Here is an 18,539-nt window from a genome sequence, read left to right on the forward strand (position 1 = left end):
TTTACAAATAATATACTTTAAGGCGTTTATAATTCCAACCAACCATCTACATTTGATTACATTTTGGCATGATTTAAAAATGATTAAAATGTAGTTCTGTTTTTTTTTAGCTTGATTACTGTTCACCTTGTCACAGCAGTTTTTAAACATCGTTCTATTTTTTTAAATAAATCAGAAATGACGAGGAGGCAGCTCCCCGCAATAGAAAGACAACCCGATGGGCGTGGTTTTCAGATTATGACGCGTTGCACTCTGTCTCTTCAGCAGTAATGCTGCGGTGCCTTAGATTATAATTCCTTCAATTTAAAACACGGATTTGCCTGTCATCCAAAACAATTCTGTACTGTTGTTAATGCAATACCCTCAGGTATAAAATGTTATTGAGATGTTCCCTTTCCTATTCCAAAATTACTCCAATTCTTCCTTTATTACTGTATATATTGGGGATTTTGAAATAACAAACTCTGCAATAACAGATATATAACGCAAATGATCACCCAGTCATATTACCCGTGTCAAATATTAAGAAATAAAATTGATCATACATTTGATAAAAAAAAAACTGTGAAATATTTCAGAACATCTTATCTAAAATTTCCTATTCTCCTCAAGGTAAAAGAAATACAATTTAAAATATGAAATTATATATATATCCTTCCAATACATTTTTACATTTGAAATTTAATTTTGAAAATGTGCCTTGTCATTTATGCAAACATTTATTTGAAGATACAGAACATATATTTTTTACTTGTTATTTGTCTCAGTCTTTCTGGAAAGCTTTGAAGGACTGGATGGTAGAGAGGGGTCTAGTTGCTGATGATTTCACTCTCACTTCACAAGTTGTATTGTATGGAATTACCAAAGAGTGCTCTGTTTTGAACGATTTGATTAATCTTATTATATTATTAGCAAAACACTTTATACATAAATGCAGATATTTTAAATCTCCTCCTTTGTTTATTGTATTTAGAAAGGATTTAAAATACTTCTCAGATGCCCTTAGTAAAATTAAAAGGGCATTGAAAAGGCATTACAAATCTTTAATTTGTTTGTATTGTATAATCTGTTGTAATTATATTCTTTTTATATTATTTACTTTCTTATTATGTGTATTTATATTTTATGTTTTGCTTTATGGTTTGCTGGAATATTAGTTTTGTCTGGAAATAATATGGTTCTACTGTGTTGAGCCTTCCATACCAGATTATTTTTATTTGTATAATTATGGATGCCATTTTGTTGTATTAAGATTTTGTTCTCAATAAAAAAATAATGCTGCGGTGCCTTTAAAAGTCCTTTCCCCGCCCAGTGGTGACGTCAGCGCAAGTAGGAAGCGGACGGCGAAGAAACGGACGCTCTGTTGTTTTGGACCGTTGTGCAAATGACAGCTCAGTATTAATGAATGGCAGCATCGGGCAGTCGTCGGTCTTTCGATGGAAACGGATCTGTCCCAAACTGCGACGAATCGCGCGATGTGACGGATGTTGGCGTACAGACGGACGCCAGAGTACAAGGTTAGAGTCTGATCCGGGGTCAGTCTGGTCTGGATACTTTCAATGTCTTCTAATGGTCGTCAGACGCCCTGTGGTCTGAACTTTTAACTACAGTGCGTTGGTGTTGCCAAAGCTATCGTCTGTTGAGATGTTGAAAAGTTTTTGTTATTAAGACATTGACCTTTTGTCCTTGATCTCTCTCTCTCTCTCTCTCTCTCTCTCTCTCTCTCTCTCTCTCTCTCTCTCTCTTCTAAATTATCAAGTATTGTCCATCTATTTACAATCGTCTTTATGTTTTAGGTCTGGCTCCTAGACTATCCAAAGTCAACCTCTTCACATTGTTAAGTTTATGGATGGAACTTTTCCCTAAAAAAGAACAAGAGCACAGAGGAATTGATGCTGTATGTATATCATCACACTCTGCGGTCATGTTTTCAACACCTCCAGGCAGTTATTTAAGTCCCATCTAACTTAAATAGACAAATCTCTTAAAACTCTGGCTAAATTCACAATAAAACAACATATTTCCCACCCACAATTAAACCTGACATCTTCTGTGTTTTTTATTATTCTAAAATTATGCTAAACAAATGCGAATAATGGTTTTAAGAAGAATGATTTTTTTCCCTCAGCAATTCCCTCAGCAATTACCTATATTAAAAAATACCTTATTATTAGAAAGCTGTTTCGCTCATGAATATAATCGCCATTGAAGATTTTAATGAACCGCTTTAAAGGGATAGTTCACGCAAAAACAAAAATACTGCCATCATTTACTCACCCTCTTGTCATTTCAAACCCGTATGACTTGTAAGTTGGTAACCGAACAGCGTCGGCACCCTTTCAATTCTATTGTATGGACACAAAACCAATGCAAGTGAATGGGTGCTAGTTAACAACATTCTTCAAAATATCTTCTTTTGTGTTCTGCGGGAGAAAGAAAGTCTTACAGTTTTGAAATGACAACAGGGTGAGAAAATGTTTTTGGGTGAACTGTCACTTTAAGAAGATAGCAGCACTTATATCCTCCCTTAGGATCAACGTGGTTTCTGTGAAGAACACCAGATTCGATTATTCTGTAAAATGTTAGCATTAAAGAATAAACTGAATTGCAGTTTTCAATTTCGTACTGGTATGCTCCAGCGACTCCAGTGGCGTAAGGTGTAAAGTCTGTATAGCTTATTATGGGGACCCGGGTTCAAATCCAAATAAATTCAATAAAATTAAAATTGACTTAAAATTCATTTCTATTCATAAAGTTTAGCTTTAGGGTAAGGGGTAGGTGTAGGTGTTGGGCTTTAATATCTCAATAAGCTGCCATCATTTTAATAATTTTTACAAATATAATGATTTACACTGTTATTATTGCATAATGTTTAATGCGCAACAAGACTGAGGTGCAAATAGTAACGTTATTTGCCACTATTTATAAGTAAATAGCATCTAACTACTATTTATACTTAATCCAAAGAAAATACAGCTATTTTTGGTTAGTGTAAATAGCATATCGCTAGGAAATGATGCTATTTTCACTTAGTGTAAACAGAACCTACTACTATTTAAACTTAGCGTAAATAGCATCTATTGCTATTTACACTTAGTGCAAATAGCCGCTGCCTAAAATATTTCACATAACTGATGTTCACATTATAGTCCACTATACAGAATAAAAACTGCATTTACAAAAATAACCGCGTTCAAAAGTTGACATACATTTATCTAAATATATTTATGTAATATAATAACTTGTTCAGTTAAGTACTAAATGAAAACAAACTGCGAAAGCTATTTCCCTTTAATGATTATTAAATGCTAACATTGTGCAGATTCTGAAAGGGGAATGGGAACTTGTTAGAAGAAACATATTAATACAGCATACTTTTTAAATGGATAATTTTGTTTATTTTAAACAATCAATGCAAGCACCTTTATGTCTCTATTGCCCGGTTTCACAGACAAGTCTTAAGACTAGTCCCAGACTAAAATGAAAGTTTGAGCTGTCTTACCTGAAAATAAATTGCCCTGACATCTCTTTAAATATGTAATTGCCATTGTTTTGTCTCAAGATGCACACCAGTAATGTTTTTATTAGGGCTGTCAAACGATTAATCGCGATTAATCGCATCCAGAATAAAAGTCTGTGGTTACATAATGTATGTCTGTGTACTATGCATATTAATTTAGTACTTATAAACACATACATGTACACAACATGTATATATTTAGAAAATGCTTCCATGTATTTATTTATATTTGCCAATAATTTAAATTATATGTAAATGTTTATGAATATTAAAATGATATATTTTTCTTAAATAAATGCTTACGTTTTTATAAATGCAAAATTAAAATGCACCGTACACAGACATACATTATGTTAACCCAAACTTTTATTCTGGATGCGCGATTAATCGTGATTAATCGTTTGACAGCCCTAGTTTTTATCAAAGGCATTTCAATAAAAGCGACTTAAATATCCTAATTTAACTAAGTCATGGTCCTGGCTTAAGCTAAGCCTTGTCTATCTCAAATGTACTTTATATATATATATATTTTTTTTTTTTGCATCCAGACTGCAGACAGTGGTCTTGTGGTGGTCCAGGAGTGCAGAGTTCTGGGTCTACATTGCTCCAGTGTGCAGTTACATGCAGGGCAGGTGGCTGTGGTCAAACATGGCCCCAGACTGAAAGGATGTGATCTTTACTTCTCCAGAAAACCGTGTTCAACCTGCCTCAAGATGCTTATCAATGGTAAGATTAGTCATTATAAAGTCTCGAAAAACAATGCACGCTGTTACTCAGAGTGGTTATGGTTGACTTCATGTTTTTACAACTACACGTATTACTCTAAATATTAATTTTCTTTTTGTATTATTATATTATTATTGTTTCTTCTCTGTCTATCCTTTTTTTTGTTTCCAAGAAAACTGCAAAAGCTTTGACATTACTTTAACATAGATTAATGGTGTTTTTCTCTGAAAATCGCTTCTCCTCACATTCAGCTGGTGTGAACAGGATATCCTACTGGCCCAGCGATGCTGAGATCAGCTTGCTATCGACTGACGATGCGGATCCCAGCCACCAAGAAGCCATCTTGGACGCAACAGCTGCAGAGAGACTAAAGTCCAACAGCAGGATTCACATCTGCGTCCTCCTACAATCTCTGGGCAGCAACATGCTGCAGTTCGTAGACGAAACATCTCAGAACTGTGACTTCCTTGAAAAGATCGCTGCGGATGATCTAGATGTCGCTGAGGTCTTCAGGCGGGAGCGGTGGAGCAATTTGAGCGATTTGGTGGGAAGGTTCTTCGTAGACGATGAGGAGCAGCACAGGTATGTTCTGAACAAGATGGGACTTGAGAACTTTTGTGTGGAACCTAATTTTAGCAACTTGAGGCAACACATGAAGGATCTGATCAAGATTTTAGCCTCAGTGGCCGCCGGCGTTCCGGTTCTACAAAGGGGATATGGGTTCTTCACGAGGGATCTCCAAGTGTTGGGTTCTTCAGCGCTGCCCCAGGATGTCGTACGACACTGTATCATACAAGCCCGTTTATTGGCCTGCAGAACAGGTGAGTCATGTTTATTTTGACACTTAGTTAGTAAGCACATGCATGTGTCAGATGTTGATCTGTTCCTTAAAAATAAGACAAATCGGACAAAGTAGTGTTCGCCAGTACTTGGAAGTATTTTATGACGTTCTTTTTTTTGGTGCTGTTTTAGAGGATCCTAAAGTAGGAGTCGGTGCTGTGATTTGGGCCGAGGGGAAACAGGTGAGCAAAAAGTTTGGAATGGAAACCTTCAAATTCTGATTTGATGTATTTTTGCAATTTTACATTTTTTCCAGTCGCAATGTGATGGCACGGGTCGTCTCTACTTAGTGGGCTGTGGCTACAACGCCTATCCAGTGGGCTCAGGGTACGCGGAGTACCCTCAGATGGATCACAGACAGGAGGAGCGACAGAACCGAAAGTACAGATACATCCTTCACGCCGAACAGAACGCACTTACATTTAGGTGAGAAGCGTGAGACCAAAGCACAAACCTGTCACTGAGGATACCTGACCCAGACCGACTTCTTTAAAGCTGTAATTTAGTTATAACTAAATGAGTTGCTAAACACATCAATAAAAATCAGTGCTGAAAACTGTCACCTCACCCTGATTCACAATCACAACAGTAAGCTTTACGTCATTTGACTTCAACACGTGTAAAGATAGGGACGTAAAATATCCTGCGATATTACATCTCAAACAGAGATGGCGATAGAGAGGCAAACGTTATGGAGCAATACAATTGTAGGTCTCCAAATAGAATTGCAAAATTTGATTCAATGTAAAAATCTCTTCCGAGGATTAACACCATTACAAACGTGAAAGTTTTGCCCACGAATGAAACATATGACGGAGTGGTGATGTTTTTAGTTTTGATCGTTTCTGTGTCCCGCAGGAGCGCAGAGATCAAAGATGAAGACAACACGATGATGTTCGTGACCAAATGTCCGTGCGACGAGTGCATTCCTCTGATCGGCTGTGCTGGAATAAAGCAGATCTACACCACAGATCTGGACAGCGGAAAAGTGAAGCACGATATCTCCTACCTCAGGTTCAACGAACTCTCTGGCGTCCAGAAGTTTATTGTAAGTGCTGCGTAAACACACGAACAGCGATGATGTATAACAATGTATATATCTGCAGTTTTCTCGTCGAGGAGAAATAGAATTGAATGACATTTTTCAAGATTTGTCATTGCAGATACAATTGATACAACAGATATATACGGTCTCTTGTAGCAGTAATGTTTTTCTTCCTCAGTGGCAACAGAGATGTTCTGATTCTGAAGAACCGGCTGCTCCGCCCATGTCAAGTAAGAGACTTCTCTGTTATTACATCACAGATTATGTCATTAATTCTGAACAACATACTCACCAGTATAGACCGCATAAACGTTATGTGGTCCAAACTTAACTTCCGGTAGACCTCCGCAAAGAATCAATAACTGCCGAGTAGTTTTTAATTCAATTTGATACAATAGAATATTATAAATGAATATTGAGATAAATAAAATGTTAAATAAATTGTTATATTATAACCAAACACAGACCGGAAGTTAACTTCGGGCCAGGCGCTTGCATCCAATGAAACCGTCTATACAGTATACAGTATACTCGCCAGAGTATATAGTATATATATATTTTTTGGACACATTTTTCTGAATATAGTCATGTGTTGGCAGTGCTGGTGCTTGGTCCCCATAGCACACATTAAATTAACCAATTTGACTAACCAGTAATAGTTGTCTAATATCCATAGCAACACTGTACAGAATCTCTTATATTATTAGTTTCTAACTTCTCATTTTCTACCACATTTTACCCCAGTTAATGTAAATGCATGCCTTTATGTTTCCACTTAGGTGTGTTTGTTCCTTATTGTTGTTTATTGATTTAGATGGCCAGTTGTGTGTGATACGTTGTAATTAGCAGTATACAATAAAAAAGTCATTATTTGCTTTGGAGCAAGATGTAGTTTAGCCTTCCATAAAAAGCCATAAAAGCATCAAATCGCAGTCACTTACTGAGGACTGCTTGAGCAAGATCTGGCAACACCGAATTGCTTACAATTATCAAAGCATCTCACTAAACTGTGGTTGAGCTAAATATGGCAACAATTTTTTCCAGAACTCATGTCAGTCTGTTTAGACACGTTTCTAGAAACGGATCATTTGAGTGATGCAGTGGGTTTGTGTTGCGTCTGTCCGCCCTCATGATGTCAAATGAATGTCTTAAATTACAGATGGCTGCTTGAAACGAAGAGATGAAGACACAGCATTTCAGTGCAATAAACGACTGCGATCGTAGTGTTTATTTACGAAGCTGCTTTACTACTACGAAAATCTACAAACGTGAGATCGCTATCAGTATCTGAAAGGAACATCGCTTTTAAAGAAAACCACACACATTTGACTGACGCCTTTATCCAAAGCATGTTATTTTTGCACGTAGGATTGAACCCATGACCTTTGACCTTGCAATATACATTAGAGAATACATCATGTGCTCCAATTTATAATGCTGAATGGTGCAGATGTTTTATTTGGGTTTATACAAATTGTAAAGTCTAATATAATTTTTCAGTTAAATCTTTTGTTTTACATTTTAATCGTATGGTGTTTAATTTTATGCATTTTTTATTGCAATAGCACGTATGGTTTTATTTGTCAATATTAAATGGCTTTTGTGAAATATTAAAATATTTAAGGGTCATAAGCCAAGGATGCGCTTTTGTGTTCATTTAATTATTGGTGTGTAAGAACTTGTTAGTGAAAGTACAGAAATACAGTGTAATACGGCATACAAACTGCAAAATAGTTTTTTTTTCATAAAGAGACGATACCACAAATGCTTCAGTTTTTCTTTATTGATGACATGGTACTATTAGCGTTTCAGAAGAAAACAGCAACTATACATGTAGTATGAAAAATTAAAATCCAATGCTCAAATTAATAAACGTGTTGTTTTTTTTTTGTACCTGCTAACAAATTTCCGTAAGTTTGGCTCAGATGCATATATTTCAAATCGTTGCCTTAAAATAAAACACTTGCCTCACTGCAATTCCAAGCGATCTATAAAAGATCGGACTTTTTTTTGGCAACTAACGCCAACCACGAGACTCTTACAAAGTTATTTCAGGTCACAGGAATTCCAAATGGAATGAAATAAAGTTAAATGGCCAATGAGAATGATCTTTGCAAAGAAACAAAAGTGATGAATCTAGACCACCAAAGTGTATTTCATTCCATAAAATGAAGACAAACTCAATCAATCAATCGAACAGGCGAAACAATGAGATTTAATGAATTTTCTTCAACAGCATAACTCAAATATAGCGAGTTAAAGAGGTTCATTGCTTAACAGTGCAGAATATGCTCCGTCAGAACATATTAGAACTAACACAAATTAAGCTCCCCATTCCAACATTTCTTCTGAAATAAAAAAAAGAGCAAGAGTAAAATAACTCCAAAACAAAAGGCACCTGTTTTGTACATTTGTGTCCTTATTTCATTTCGTGTTTCAGCTATATGCAACAAGCTACTTCTGTCAACATCATCATTATGGGTTATTGGAAAAAAAACACTACAGTAACTGCAGTAAATGACTACTATAGTATAGAAAGGAGTACTGTACTACAGTATTAAAATACTTTAGCATTACAAAGGTACTAAAGTAAAACATACTATAGCACTAAGGTAACACCAGAGAACTAGTGTAGATATTTTTATAAATCTACATGGAGTTGGAATACACACCGGTTATAAACAGTGACAATGTTTCTAGCTTCTTTAGAAAATGTCAACCACCTTAACAGAGTATAATCAGTATTCTGTCTTGTTTTAAACACAAGTAAACTAATATAGATAAAACAAAATAGTGATGCTAGCTGATCAAACAATGGCCTGGCGACTCAAAATGTACATAAAGACTTTTTTTAAAGCACAAACCCGTTCCTCCGCACAAACCTGTTTGAGCTCTGATAAACAATAATTAAAATACTGATAAATGAAATCTTCCTTCTAAATAATAACACAAAACCAAACAGAATAGAAACGATCAGGCGAGTAGTGTTTCGAAACAAAGGCGATCGCTATTGGTGCCCGAGGAAAGCGATGAAAGATGACAGAAGGAATGAAAGTGTGAAGGTTAGTGCAGTTAAAAGTCCTCGGGGAGAAAAATCGACAGCTCATAAATATTTCGGAAATATCCCTCTCTTTCAGCAATCTTCCATCAGCGTAGCGAAAATGTGGAGCCGTTGTGCGTCCGGGGTCGACGAAATCATCCAGAATGAAATGAACGTTTATCTGTACTTCCTAATCCGCAGCGTGTCTTGCTGTGATTCTGCGGTTCTTCCTGTAATAGAAACTGGCTGATTCCTACTTTAAAACATCCTATTCTGGCACAAAAAATTGCGTTTAAAAAAAAGGAGAGTAAATAGGAACAGACAACATCAGTGATGATCGGGAACCATCTTTTGTAAGCCTCGAAACTAAGAAGTGACGATTTTTCAAGATTTTAAATAGCGTTATTATTGTTAATATATTTTTTGTGGTTTTGTCGTTTTTTTCCCTAATACTGCAATAGCTAAGGTTTAGGAGGCTGGCTTCTTTAGGTCTCGTATCTGTTTGACGAGATACGTCTTCTCGTCGTTGAACTGCTCGTCGTCTGTGCGATCCTTCTGAAAGTTGCTAAGGAAGTCGATGAGTTTCGTCTGGTTCTTCAAAAGAATGTCTACAATGGGCTGCGTTTTGTTGGGGTTGGCCACAAACACCTGAGAAAACGACAAACAAAACAACCTTTCTTGTGCAAATGTTTCAAAAGGAACACGATTTTTATTAACGTTCGGTGAAAAAATACATATTGCGTAAATGTAACGTCACTCTTGTTATTTCACAAAGTACTTTCCCTTGCAAGTTTCTCGTAATGTTGGGTTACCTTAAAGACATGAAAAGCCTCAAACTGAATGTTTGGACTCTTATCTCTCAGAAGGTTCATCATGAGCTTCAGGTTCTCTGGTTTACTGATGTACCGGGTCATGACTGTGAAGTTGTGTCTGTCCAGAAGCAGTTCACCCAGCAGCTGTCACAACAACAAACACAATTACGATGTGAACGACAGGACGATGCCGAGATCGTTCGATTTTTCACAGAGCCGGTCAAGAAAACACACCTTCAATGACTGTCTCTTGGTCACATAGTTCTCCGAGTGAAGCAGTTTCTCGTAGTTATCGAAAACCTGTAAGATCGGGAAAATTGAACAATATCAACTTTTGCGGCATTCTACCGTTAAAATCAGTTTTCAGAATTCCACAAATAAAATGCATTTACCGCATCATAGTTCTGTTCTAAAAACTCCGCCACCAGAACTTTGTGTCTTGTGAGCAGGTCCTGAGAAAGAAATCGAGTGCAATTTGATTGTTTAGTTGTCAAATAGCTTACAAAATGTGCTCTCTTTCAAAAAAACGAAAAATGTGTAGGAAAAACTCACTTTAAAAGTGGCGAAGGCGTCAGAAGCGATGTCAAACGTGGACATCTCCACATAGCCGAAGAAATCTTTGAAGTGCTCGGAGTGGAGGACGATTTTGGCGAGAGGCTCGTGCCGGATGCACTCGCGCAGCATGATCCCGCAATTCAATGCCACCTGAGGCGTCTCGTACCTGCCGCGGCACCAAAGAAGAAACGTCAGTTCTTGACGATGCACATACTGAATCTTCACGGTTAGATTTTTAAGTAAATGCTTGATACTTTTGAGCTCGCTTAAACTTTACAATAAATGTAAAAAATAAAATGTATTATGCGAATGATGTTAAATGGTAAAGTCAGGGGCGGTCTCTCACCCTTTCAGCAAGATGAAGAGGACTTCCTGATGAGAACAGAAATATTCCACCGTTGGGCTGCGGGTCCCGATCTGCCGGCGAAGGATGTTGTTGAAGATCTGACACACGTCCTTCTTACCCTGAATGCACACACACAGAGCAAGAGTTAGCATTCCAATTCTTTCATTTACTCAAAGACTTTGCGAATCGTGAAAGTCGTAGTACAGTTATTACATTTTTGAATCGAGTCGTTTTTAAACAAGTCTGTTTGGATTCACCTCAAAGTCGATGACCTGCAGGTTTTCCACCAGCGAGATGAGCAGACCGCTGTTGTAGAGCTCCTGGGCCAACTGGGCCACAGTTTCTGTGTGCGGCTCCTTATCGTTCGTGCCATACAGGATCTCTTTCATCGCCACCAGACATTTGGACACCTCTTCTGAAGCCTGACAAACACAGACCCGCGAAAACAGCATGTAAGCAGCCAGAAAATACGATGGTGATTCAATACACCTCGGCATTACTAACCATGTGTACAGGAAACAAATCTATATGTGTGTGTGTGTGTGTGTATGCAGCATATGGCAGGTTCTGGACACCTTCCCACGTACGCTCAATATAAAAACAAGATAATTAGCCATTTATCAGTTGCTGAAACAGTTTGGTTCGACCGTGTGGAAGAATCGTGAAGCGCGTAGATTTTCCTCCAGCTCTCAGAATAACATACCGGCAGGTTCCCAGCACTTCAAACGCTTCCGACGTTAGCACCGACCTGCTGAAAAGAGCCTTAGCAGGCTGGTGAAAATGAGACCGAGATCGGGCAGAAGAGCGATATTCCCACCTCTCTGAGAGATCTTTCTGCTCTCAGTACAAATATGAATACGTTTCAGAAAGCGACTCTTCAAATTCTAGTTACGTACTTAATGAAGAAGAGCCATTCAACAAGCAAATCTCTTAGAAATTGAAAGCATTTTGGATCACTTATACAAAGGTTTCATCAGCCATCATTCCTCGGTTGGGTTCTGATGAAATAAAATGGCTTTGGCAATCACAAACGTTTAGATAGTGTCCGGCTCAAAACGCATGTTTGGGTAAATGCTGAGAACGTAAGAGCGAGATCATCATCTGGGCATTGGGTGCCATGCAAACACTGGGCTAAAGCATCAACTCAAAAGCGGGCGATTCCTTTCCTGATTTGCCTGGGCCGGCCCATGACGCTCAGAGGAAGCAAATGCAAGATGCAAAAAAACCCAAAAAAGACGCATAATGGAAAGAAAAAGCAGTGGAAACACCTCTGATTCAGAAGACATCAAGATACCTTAAGTAGCAACACTAGACTTTTTTTAAATTTTATATAAAAAAAACAATTATTAAAAAATGGAATAAAATAGCTTTATTTAATCAAATAAAATGCGGTTGTTCTGCTATCTTCATAAAAAAATAAATGACATGAACAAAGGAATTGTTATTTTTTTAATGGTGGTCTTAGACTATTCTGTCATTAGAGTGCTGCAGTGATGATGTATTGTACTTAGTTGAAGTTTGTCGTTTTTTTGTCGTTACCTTGACAAAAAGTCTACAGGAATTTTTCATTGGGTTTCGGATTATCCAAAAAAAAAAATATCTGTGTCACTAACAAAGGTTTATGATATTCGTGTTTTGTCCATCAGTATAATCTTTGCAAATAAGCACAATGGCCCTCATTCATGAAACATTCGTAAATATATGAGTTAATTCCGAGTAATTTGCGCGTAAAACAGACCTTCTTTACGGCTTTACGAACGATTTACACATACAATCGTTCTGCTCGTGTTTCATGAATGAGGCCCAATGTTTATGGATTTTTGAATTACCAAAAATATTAAGGTATTTTGCAGAAACTGATTAAGTGTAGGGTTTTTTATGAGTGATGATGTTTAATGTCCCAGACAACATCTGTAGTCCACGTAGCAAGCGCATTTGTTAAGATAACTTACAAAACCGTAAAAACCAAAGAGTAAAGTATTACTGCTGCGTTTGATGTTGTAAAATATATGGTGAGATTCTTTCAGGCATTCACGCAAACCAAAATCCCATTGAAAAACGCTCAAAGGTCAATGTCTTGGTGATCCTTGAAAGTTTTGTTAATCAAGAGCCGGACCAGAAATCCCTTTAAACAGACTGCATGTGTTTTTATTACATCTATAAACGACTCATTTACAAAACTAACAAGAAGCTTTGAAAAAGTGTAGAGTGTAAAACCGTGAAATTAATAAATAAAATAAAGGCAACGTTTCTGACCTTTTCTGTCTTCTTGTCTTGCTTGACCAAAATAGACAGATTGTCCTTCAAGGTTTTCACGATATCTGTGGGGTTCTTGTGAGATTTACCAAAGAGTGGCATGATGGAGGCTGTAGATTCTCACCTCAGAACCTGAAGAGAGAAGAGCACAAAGACACGAGTCAACCCGTGGTATAAACCTGCCCTGTCAGACAACCAAGGCTAATGGCATTTCACACGGTTGTCATGACAACACAAGCCTAACACAGAAAACAAAGTCTAACTTTTGAGAGCGACAGTCCCTCATACTTTATCTCAAACACACATACCACTTTCAAACTCCCGTTTATAACATGTATGATATAACTATGTACGATGTATTTTTTCATTCAAAAGGGAACTAAATGTTTCCCCGATCAGCTGTGCTGCAGGAGACATGAAGTTGGTCTAATTTTCATCAGGACAAAGAGATCAAACGCTTTAGGACATGTTAAAAGTTAGGAGGACACCACTGAATTGATGTCTCTCATGATCTTAAAAACCTTTTGATCTTAAATAACTGACAGTAATTCTTTTGTAAACTGTGGATTAAAGACGTGCTCCAGAAATATCTCAAGTCATTACGGGGTCACTAATTCCAACCTGTTTTTGTAATGTTTATCTTGAAACATCTCAGCATTTAGTGTTCCAAACTAAACCAATGAAACCAAATAATTACTCTAATTCTGGATGCGATTAATCGTTGAACAATTGAATCGAAAGTTGGAGTTTACATAATATATGTGACCCTGGACCACAACACCAGTCCTAAGGGTAGGACATCTGAAATAAGCTTTCCATTGATGTATGGTTTGTTAGGATAGGACGATATTTGGCCGAGGTACCACTATTTGAAATCTGGAATCTGAGGGTGCAAAAAATCCAAATACTGAGAAAAGATGAATAAAATAAGATAAGTAACTTGAACATATAATTTTTAGTTAAAGGAGTCAAATTAATGTTTTGCATATACTGAACAAAATTAGCCTAAACATGTTTCTAATAAAATGATTTTGTTGACGGGACTTGCACTAAATTGGGTGAACTCCAGTCTCTGTCTGTTGAGTTAACTCAAAAACGTGCTTGTGATAGGTTGCTTTATTATTTTAAGCTGACTCAACTATTTTTTTTACAGTGCTGGCTTACTGCTATAATGACGTTGTGGAGAGAAGATGAACCTGAATGCAAAAATTCCAAGCTTTACGTAGATACCAACATTGAGGCGTGTTTCCATCCATTTTTGTTCGCAGTTTTGCTGCATCCACTAAAGTCTCGATATATTTACGGTAGGAAATTTGCTAAATATCTTCATGGAACAAGATCTCGACTTAATATCCTAATGATTTTTGGCATAAAAGAAATATGTATACAAGGTATCGTTGGTTATTGCTACAAATATACTCGTGCTAGTGCTACTTATGACACGTATAAATGTATGCGTACGTGTATGTGTTCATTCAAACAAAATGAATAGGTACAGTGCATAGATATATATTATATATAGGGCTGTCACGATTATGAAATTTGGCTGACGATTAATCGTCTAATAAATCATTGCGATTATGACGATTAATTGTCTGTTTTAGAGCTTTGACTTTTAATTCTCATACATGTTTGATTCAGTTTTGAAACGACCATATTGTTCTGAATATAAAGACTATTTTCTTTTTCTTGGAAATACATCGGAAAAAATTGGGTCTTCATACTGAAGGTTTAGGCTTTTACCTGTCAATAATACAACCACCAAATACTTGTAAATGAAGTAAATTGATCAGGAGTGAAGCCACCATTAAAATGCTATCAGTCATAGAAAAGCTTCTAGTCTGTTTTTTTCTCACTTGCAAGACTACAATAAAAGTTTACTTCTATGTTAATGAGATTTTGGTAGACTGGTTTTCACACTGAAATAATATTAAATTGTACTGCAGGTTATTTTTATGGTACATGCTTTAGTTTTTTTTTAAGTGATTGTGTTGTGGGTGGTACATTTTACAAGTATTACCATGCTTTAGTTACAATATATACACTAAAATATGCAATATGCAGATGCACTACAGCTCCCCCTAGTGTCTTCTATAGAGATGTGCAATAATTGCGATGATGTGAAACCATCGCGATGAGGTCAAACAATCGCGATGAGACGATTATTTAATAATCGTGACAGCCCTAATTATATAAACACACACTTTTGTTCTGGAAGCTATTAATTACGATTAATCATTGAACAGCCCTGTAAAAACAAATCTCACTGAATGGGATGTCAGAATCACTTTTTAACAGCAACCAAAAACAAGCCAAACTGTAATGAGGGAAATATTCTTTACTTCTATAAGAGGACCAAGTGTAACTTGTGACTGATAATCCTGTGAACTAAAAACCCTATGAATGAGTAAGTGTGTGTGTGTACACTGTTCCTGTAGGAAATTTCCTTCCACCTGACAGCAGCTGGTCTCTTTCATCATGCTGCATTTGTATCAGCAGTGAGGACATCACCATTACCGCCTCAACGCAATGATGATAATATCAGACCAAGTATGCCTCATGTTATCTTTAAATGTTTACATTACAACATTCAACAGAAATATCACTTCTGATATTACTGAATTAAATACGAATATAAAAATCATAACGGTCTACAACAACTAGCCTATTTGTAAGCCATTTGTAACATGGTTTCCCCCAAAAGCATAGAAAGTGTGGCAGTATCAACACATTCCTCGGTATATTTAAGCATTCCAACACAATGACATCATCTCAACCAATGGCATGAGTTTTGGGCAGTACTATATCTCGGGCTGACCAACGGAAGATAAGGCAGTGTTCTGGAAACCTTTAAAAAAAAAACTGTCGTTATTTTGCACGTCCATCCAGTGACACCAGTTGTACTAGAATTACACACTTCAGCTTAAACTATCAGAGCATCCAACGTTTAGGAATGTCACATGACTACATTTATTTACCAGCGTTAGAACACGTCTGCATCACTGTATTCCAGGGTAAGGCATTTCATGCAGTGTGCCAAAAAATAAAAACTCTACTTGTTTCTGAAATACTATATTTAACACACACAGTGCAGTGAAACCAGATGATAAAATAATAGCAATGAAATGGAAGGACTTGTTCAACAGCACTGGACACACAAACAATTTCTACTTGAGAAACAGGTACACCAGAGTTACACCAAAGAACACTATTAATTTAAACATGCTCTTTCATGATGACTACTACACAACACAAATTTCTACCTGCTAACTAAAATGAATGTTACAGAGTCATTACACTACTTTCAAGACATAAGTTATGTTATAACATAAGGCTGCCCCGCAACCTTCAGAAAATGTGGGCTGTCAATTTAAGATTATCCAATAAATCAAGCTGTTAAATGTACATTATTTCATATACAATTTGAAATATTTTTCAACCCTGTTACTCAATCCAGTGAATGTTGTTTTCCAAACATACTAAATTATATCAAATGAAACTGATCAACTAAGTTACATATTTTACAAATAAACTGATGAAAACTTTGAAACATGAAAATGTAACAAACATGAGTTGCAGATTTAGCCTAAATGAATCTACATGATCGCGTTTGCTGGTTTGGAACAACAAACTTTTGCTGGTTTGTGGTTATTGATTAACACTTATTCCCACAAGTTAAAGATAATAAATCATTAGTAATAACCTTATAATAACGGTGGTAACGGGTTTGAACAGATTGTCTTAAATCTTAAATCACCGTTTAAGATTATGTTGAATGTTTTTGTGATTGGGTAAAAATAGCATGGGGTAACAGGGTTGAACATTAAGTGCGATACACAGCAAAACATAATTAAAACAAAAAATGTTTAGGCTTTGATAAACAATCCCTTGATGCTCATGTTATATGCACATTATTGAATTATTAACATGTCATGTCGGCAGAGAAGCTCAAGACAAACAACATTCTTTGTTTGGGGCATTTGTCTAAAAGTACATGCTTTTCACGTATTAATTCTCACTGCAAAAATAAATAAAGCAATTGCGGGTCTAATGCAAACAGCACGTGTTTTTCTATATTTGTGGCACGACGTTTTTAGGAAGACTAACGCCTTTACAAAAAACTAAACATGTCAAGTCAACTTCAGACATGGCAACAGTGTGACAGAATCGTAGCAACACATCGACTTCATTTTGGTGTAATGCAGTCTTGTAAATGTTGAATTGAGCGCACAGGCCTTGTAGTAGTGTGATCTGTGAGGCCTGTTCACTCAATTCAACATAAACATCAGCGGGATAACAGCGTGACACTGATCGCCGATCAGCGCGTGCGGTTACAATGTAACGTGCGAACACAACGATCGATGCAACAAAGACACAATCTAGACATTTAACTAAACCCTATTTCCAAACAAGCCCGACATGCGGAAACTGGGCGTACGTTTACGCTTATTCTCTTGCGACACCAAAATAAAAGACACAGCACTGGTTTGTGAGCGTCACGGAGGGTTTACGCCAGTTCGATGTTTTATATCAATTCAAAAACAGAAAACGTTTCTTTATCAGTTCTCTTTGTGCCATAAATGTTAAGCGAAGGTTGAATACTTACTGTGCTGCAATGTAAATGTGTCTTCTGCTGCTGCTGCTGCTGCTTTGGTCGTGTGTTAGTGAGCAGCTTTTCTGCTCACGCCAGCAGTGTGTGTGCGCGGTAAACGTCAGCAGAACGTGCGTATGAGCGAATTAAACAGTGGCCGACTTAAAGGCGTATATCTGCAAAAGACATGATGATGGGTTTGTGTAACAAACTCCCTCTCGGTTCCCTTTCCGCGGTGTGAAAACGATCCGGGATCGCCGCTCCGCACGTACGTAGCGCGTTTGTCTGAGACGGTGAATATGCTTTGACTGATCTCGGGTCAGATGCCCCGCGTCGATTGTCGCTTCCTACGTCGTCGAGGCGAGGCTTCGCGGCACCCGGATGTGGATGCGTCTGATCTCACGCGGTACTGCGCAGGCTGATTGGCTCATGACATCAAGATATCGCGAGAGTGATAGGGTAGCATATCTGTTGAATCGCTCTCGCGGGACTTTGATGTCATAGGCTGATCGGTCTGCGCTGCGTTGCGTGAAGTCGATCCTGCCCTTTTTTATGAAGAAACGAGGACTGAAAAGGCGCATGACTCACGATTCTGAATCACGACGCTTCAAAGTGTCGCGTCATATACTTTTCTGACCTATAATATCGTCACAGCTGAAGTCTGCGTGCGCGCGGTGACATTGAACCACAGAGACAACCGGGTCACTGTAAATCAATTGCAAACAGCCAGTGAGCGCATCTTCCTCAGTACTGTCCAATATTATGCTTAATTTTTATGAAAATTATTTAATTCTTATGCAAGCTCGTT

The 18,539-nt window shown here is 37.3% G+C and overlaps 2 protein-coding genes across 2 annotated transcripts; one reads left to right on the forward strand and one right to left on the reverse strand.

Annotated features, from left to right (window-relative positions):
- Positions 1 to 1,319: 1,319 nt before the first annotated feature.
- cdadc1 (cytidine and dCMP deaminase domain containing 1) lies at positions 1,320 to 7,996 on the forward strand. The gene is made up of 9 exons (XM_057331890.1): positions 1,320 to 1,517; positions 1,797 to 1,897; positions 4,069 to 4,246; positions 4,498 to 5,067; positions 5,219 to 5,268; positions 5,343 to 5,512; positions 5,945 to 6,134; positions 6,310 to 6,361; positions 7,291 to 7,996. Exons 1-9 carry the CDS (start codon positions 1,406 to 1,408, stop codon positions 7,353 to 7,355), a joined length of 1,488 nt encoding a protein of 495 aa, XP_057187873.1. The 5' UTR covers positions 1,320 to 1,405; the 3' UTR covers positions 7,356 to 7,996.
- cab39l (calcium binding protein 39-like) lies at positions 7,974 to 18,066 on the reverse strand. Its single transcript, XM_057331891.1, has 9 exons — positions 17,747 to 18,066; positions 13,141 to 13,272; positions 11,142 to 11,306; positions 10,885 to 11,003; positions 10,536 to 10,704; positions 10,376 to 10,435; positions 10,218 to 10,283; positions 9,984 to 10,127; positions 7,974 to 9,819 (listed from the first exon to the last, which is right to left on the reverse strand). Exons 2-9 carry the CDS (start codon positions 13,240 to 13,242, stop codon positions 9,640 to 9,642), a joined length of 1,005 nt encoding a protein of 334 aa, XP_057187874.1. The 5' UTR covers positions 13,243 to 13,272; positions 17,747 to 18,066; the 3' UTR covers positions 7,974 to 9,639.
- Between the last annotated feature and the right edge of the window lie 473 nt (positions 18,067 to 18,539).

This window comes from Triplophysa rosa, linkage group LG4, assembly GCF_024868665.1.
Source record: "Triplophysa rosa linkage group LG4, Trosa_1v2, whole genome shotgun sequence".
Classification (NCBI taxonomy): Eukaryota; Metazoa; Chordata; class Actinopteri; order Cypriniformes; family Nemacheilidae; genus Triplophysa; species Triplophysa rosa.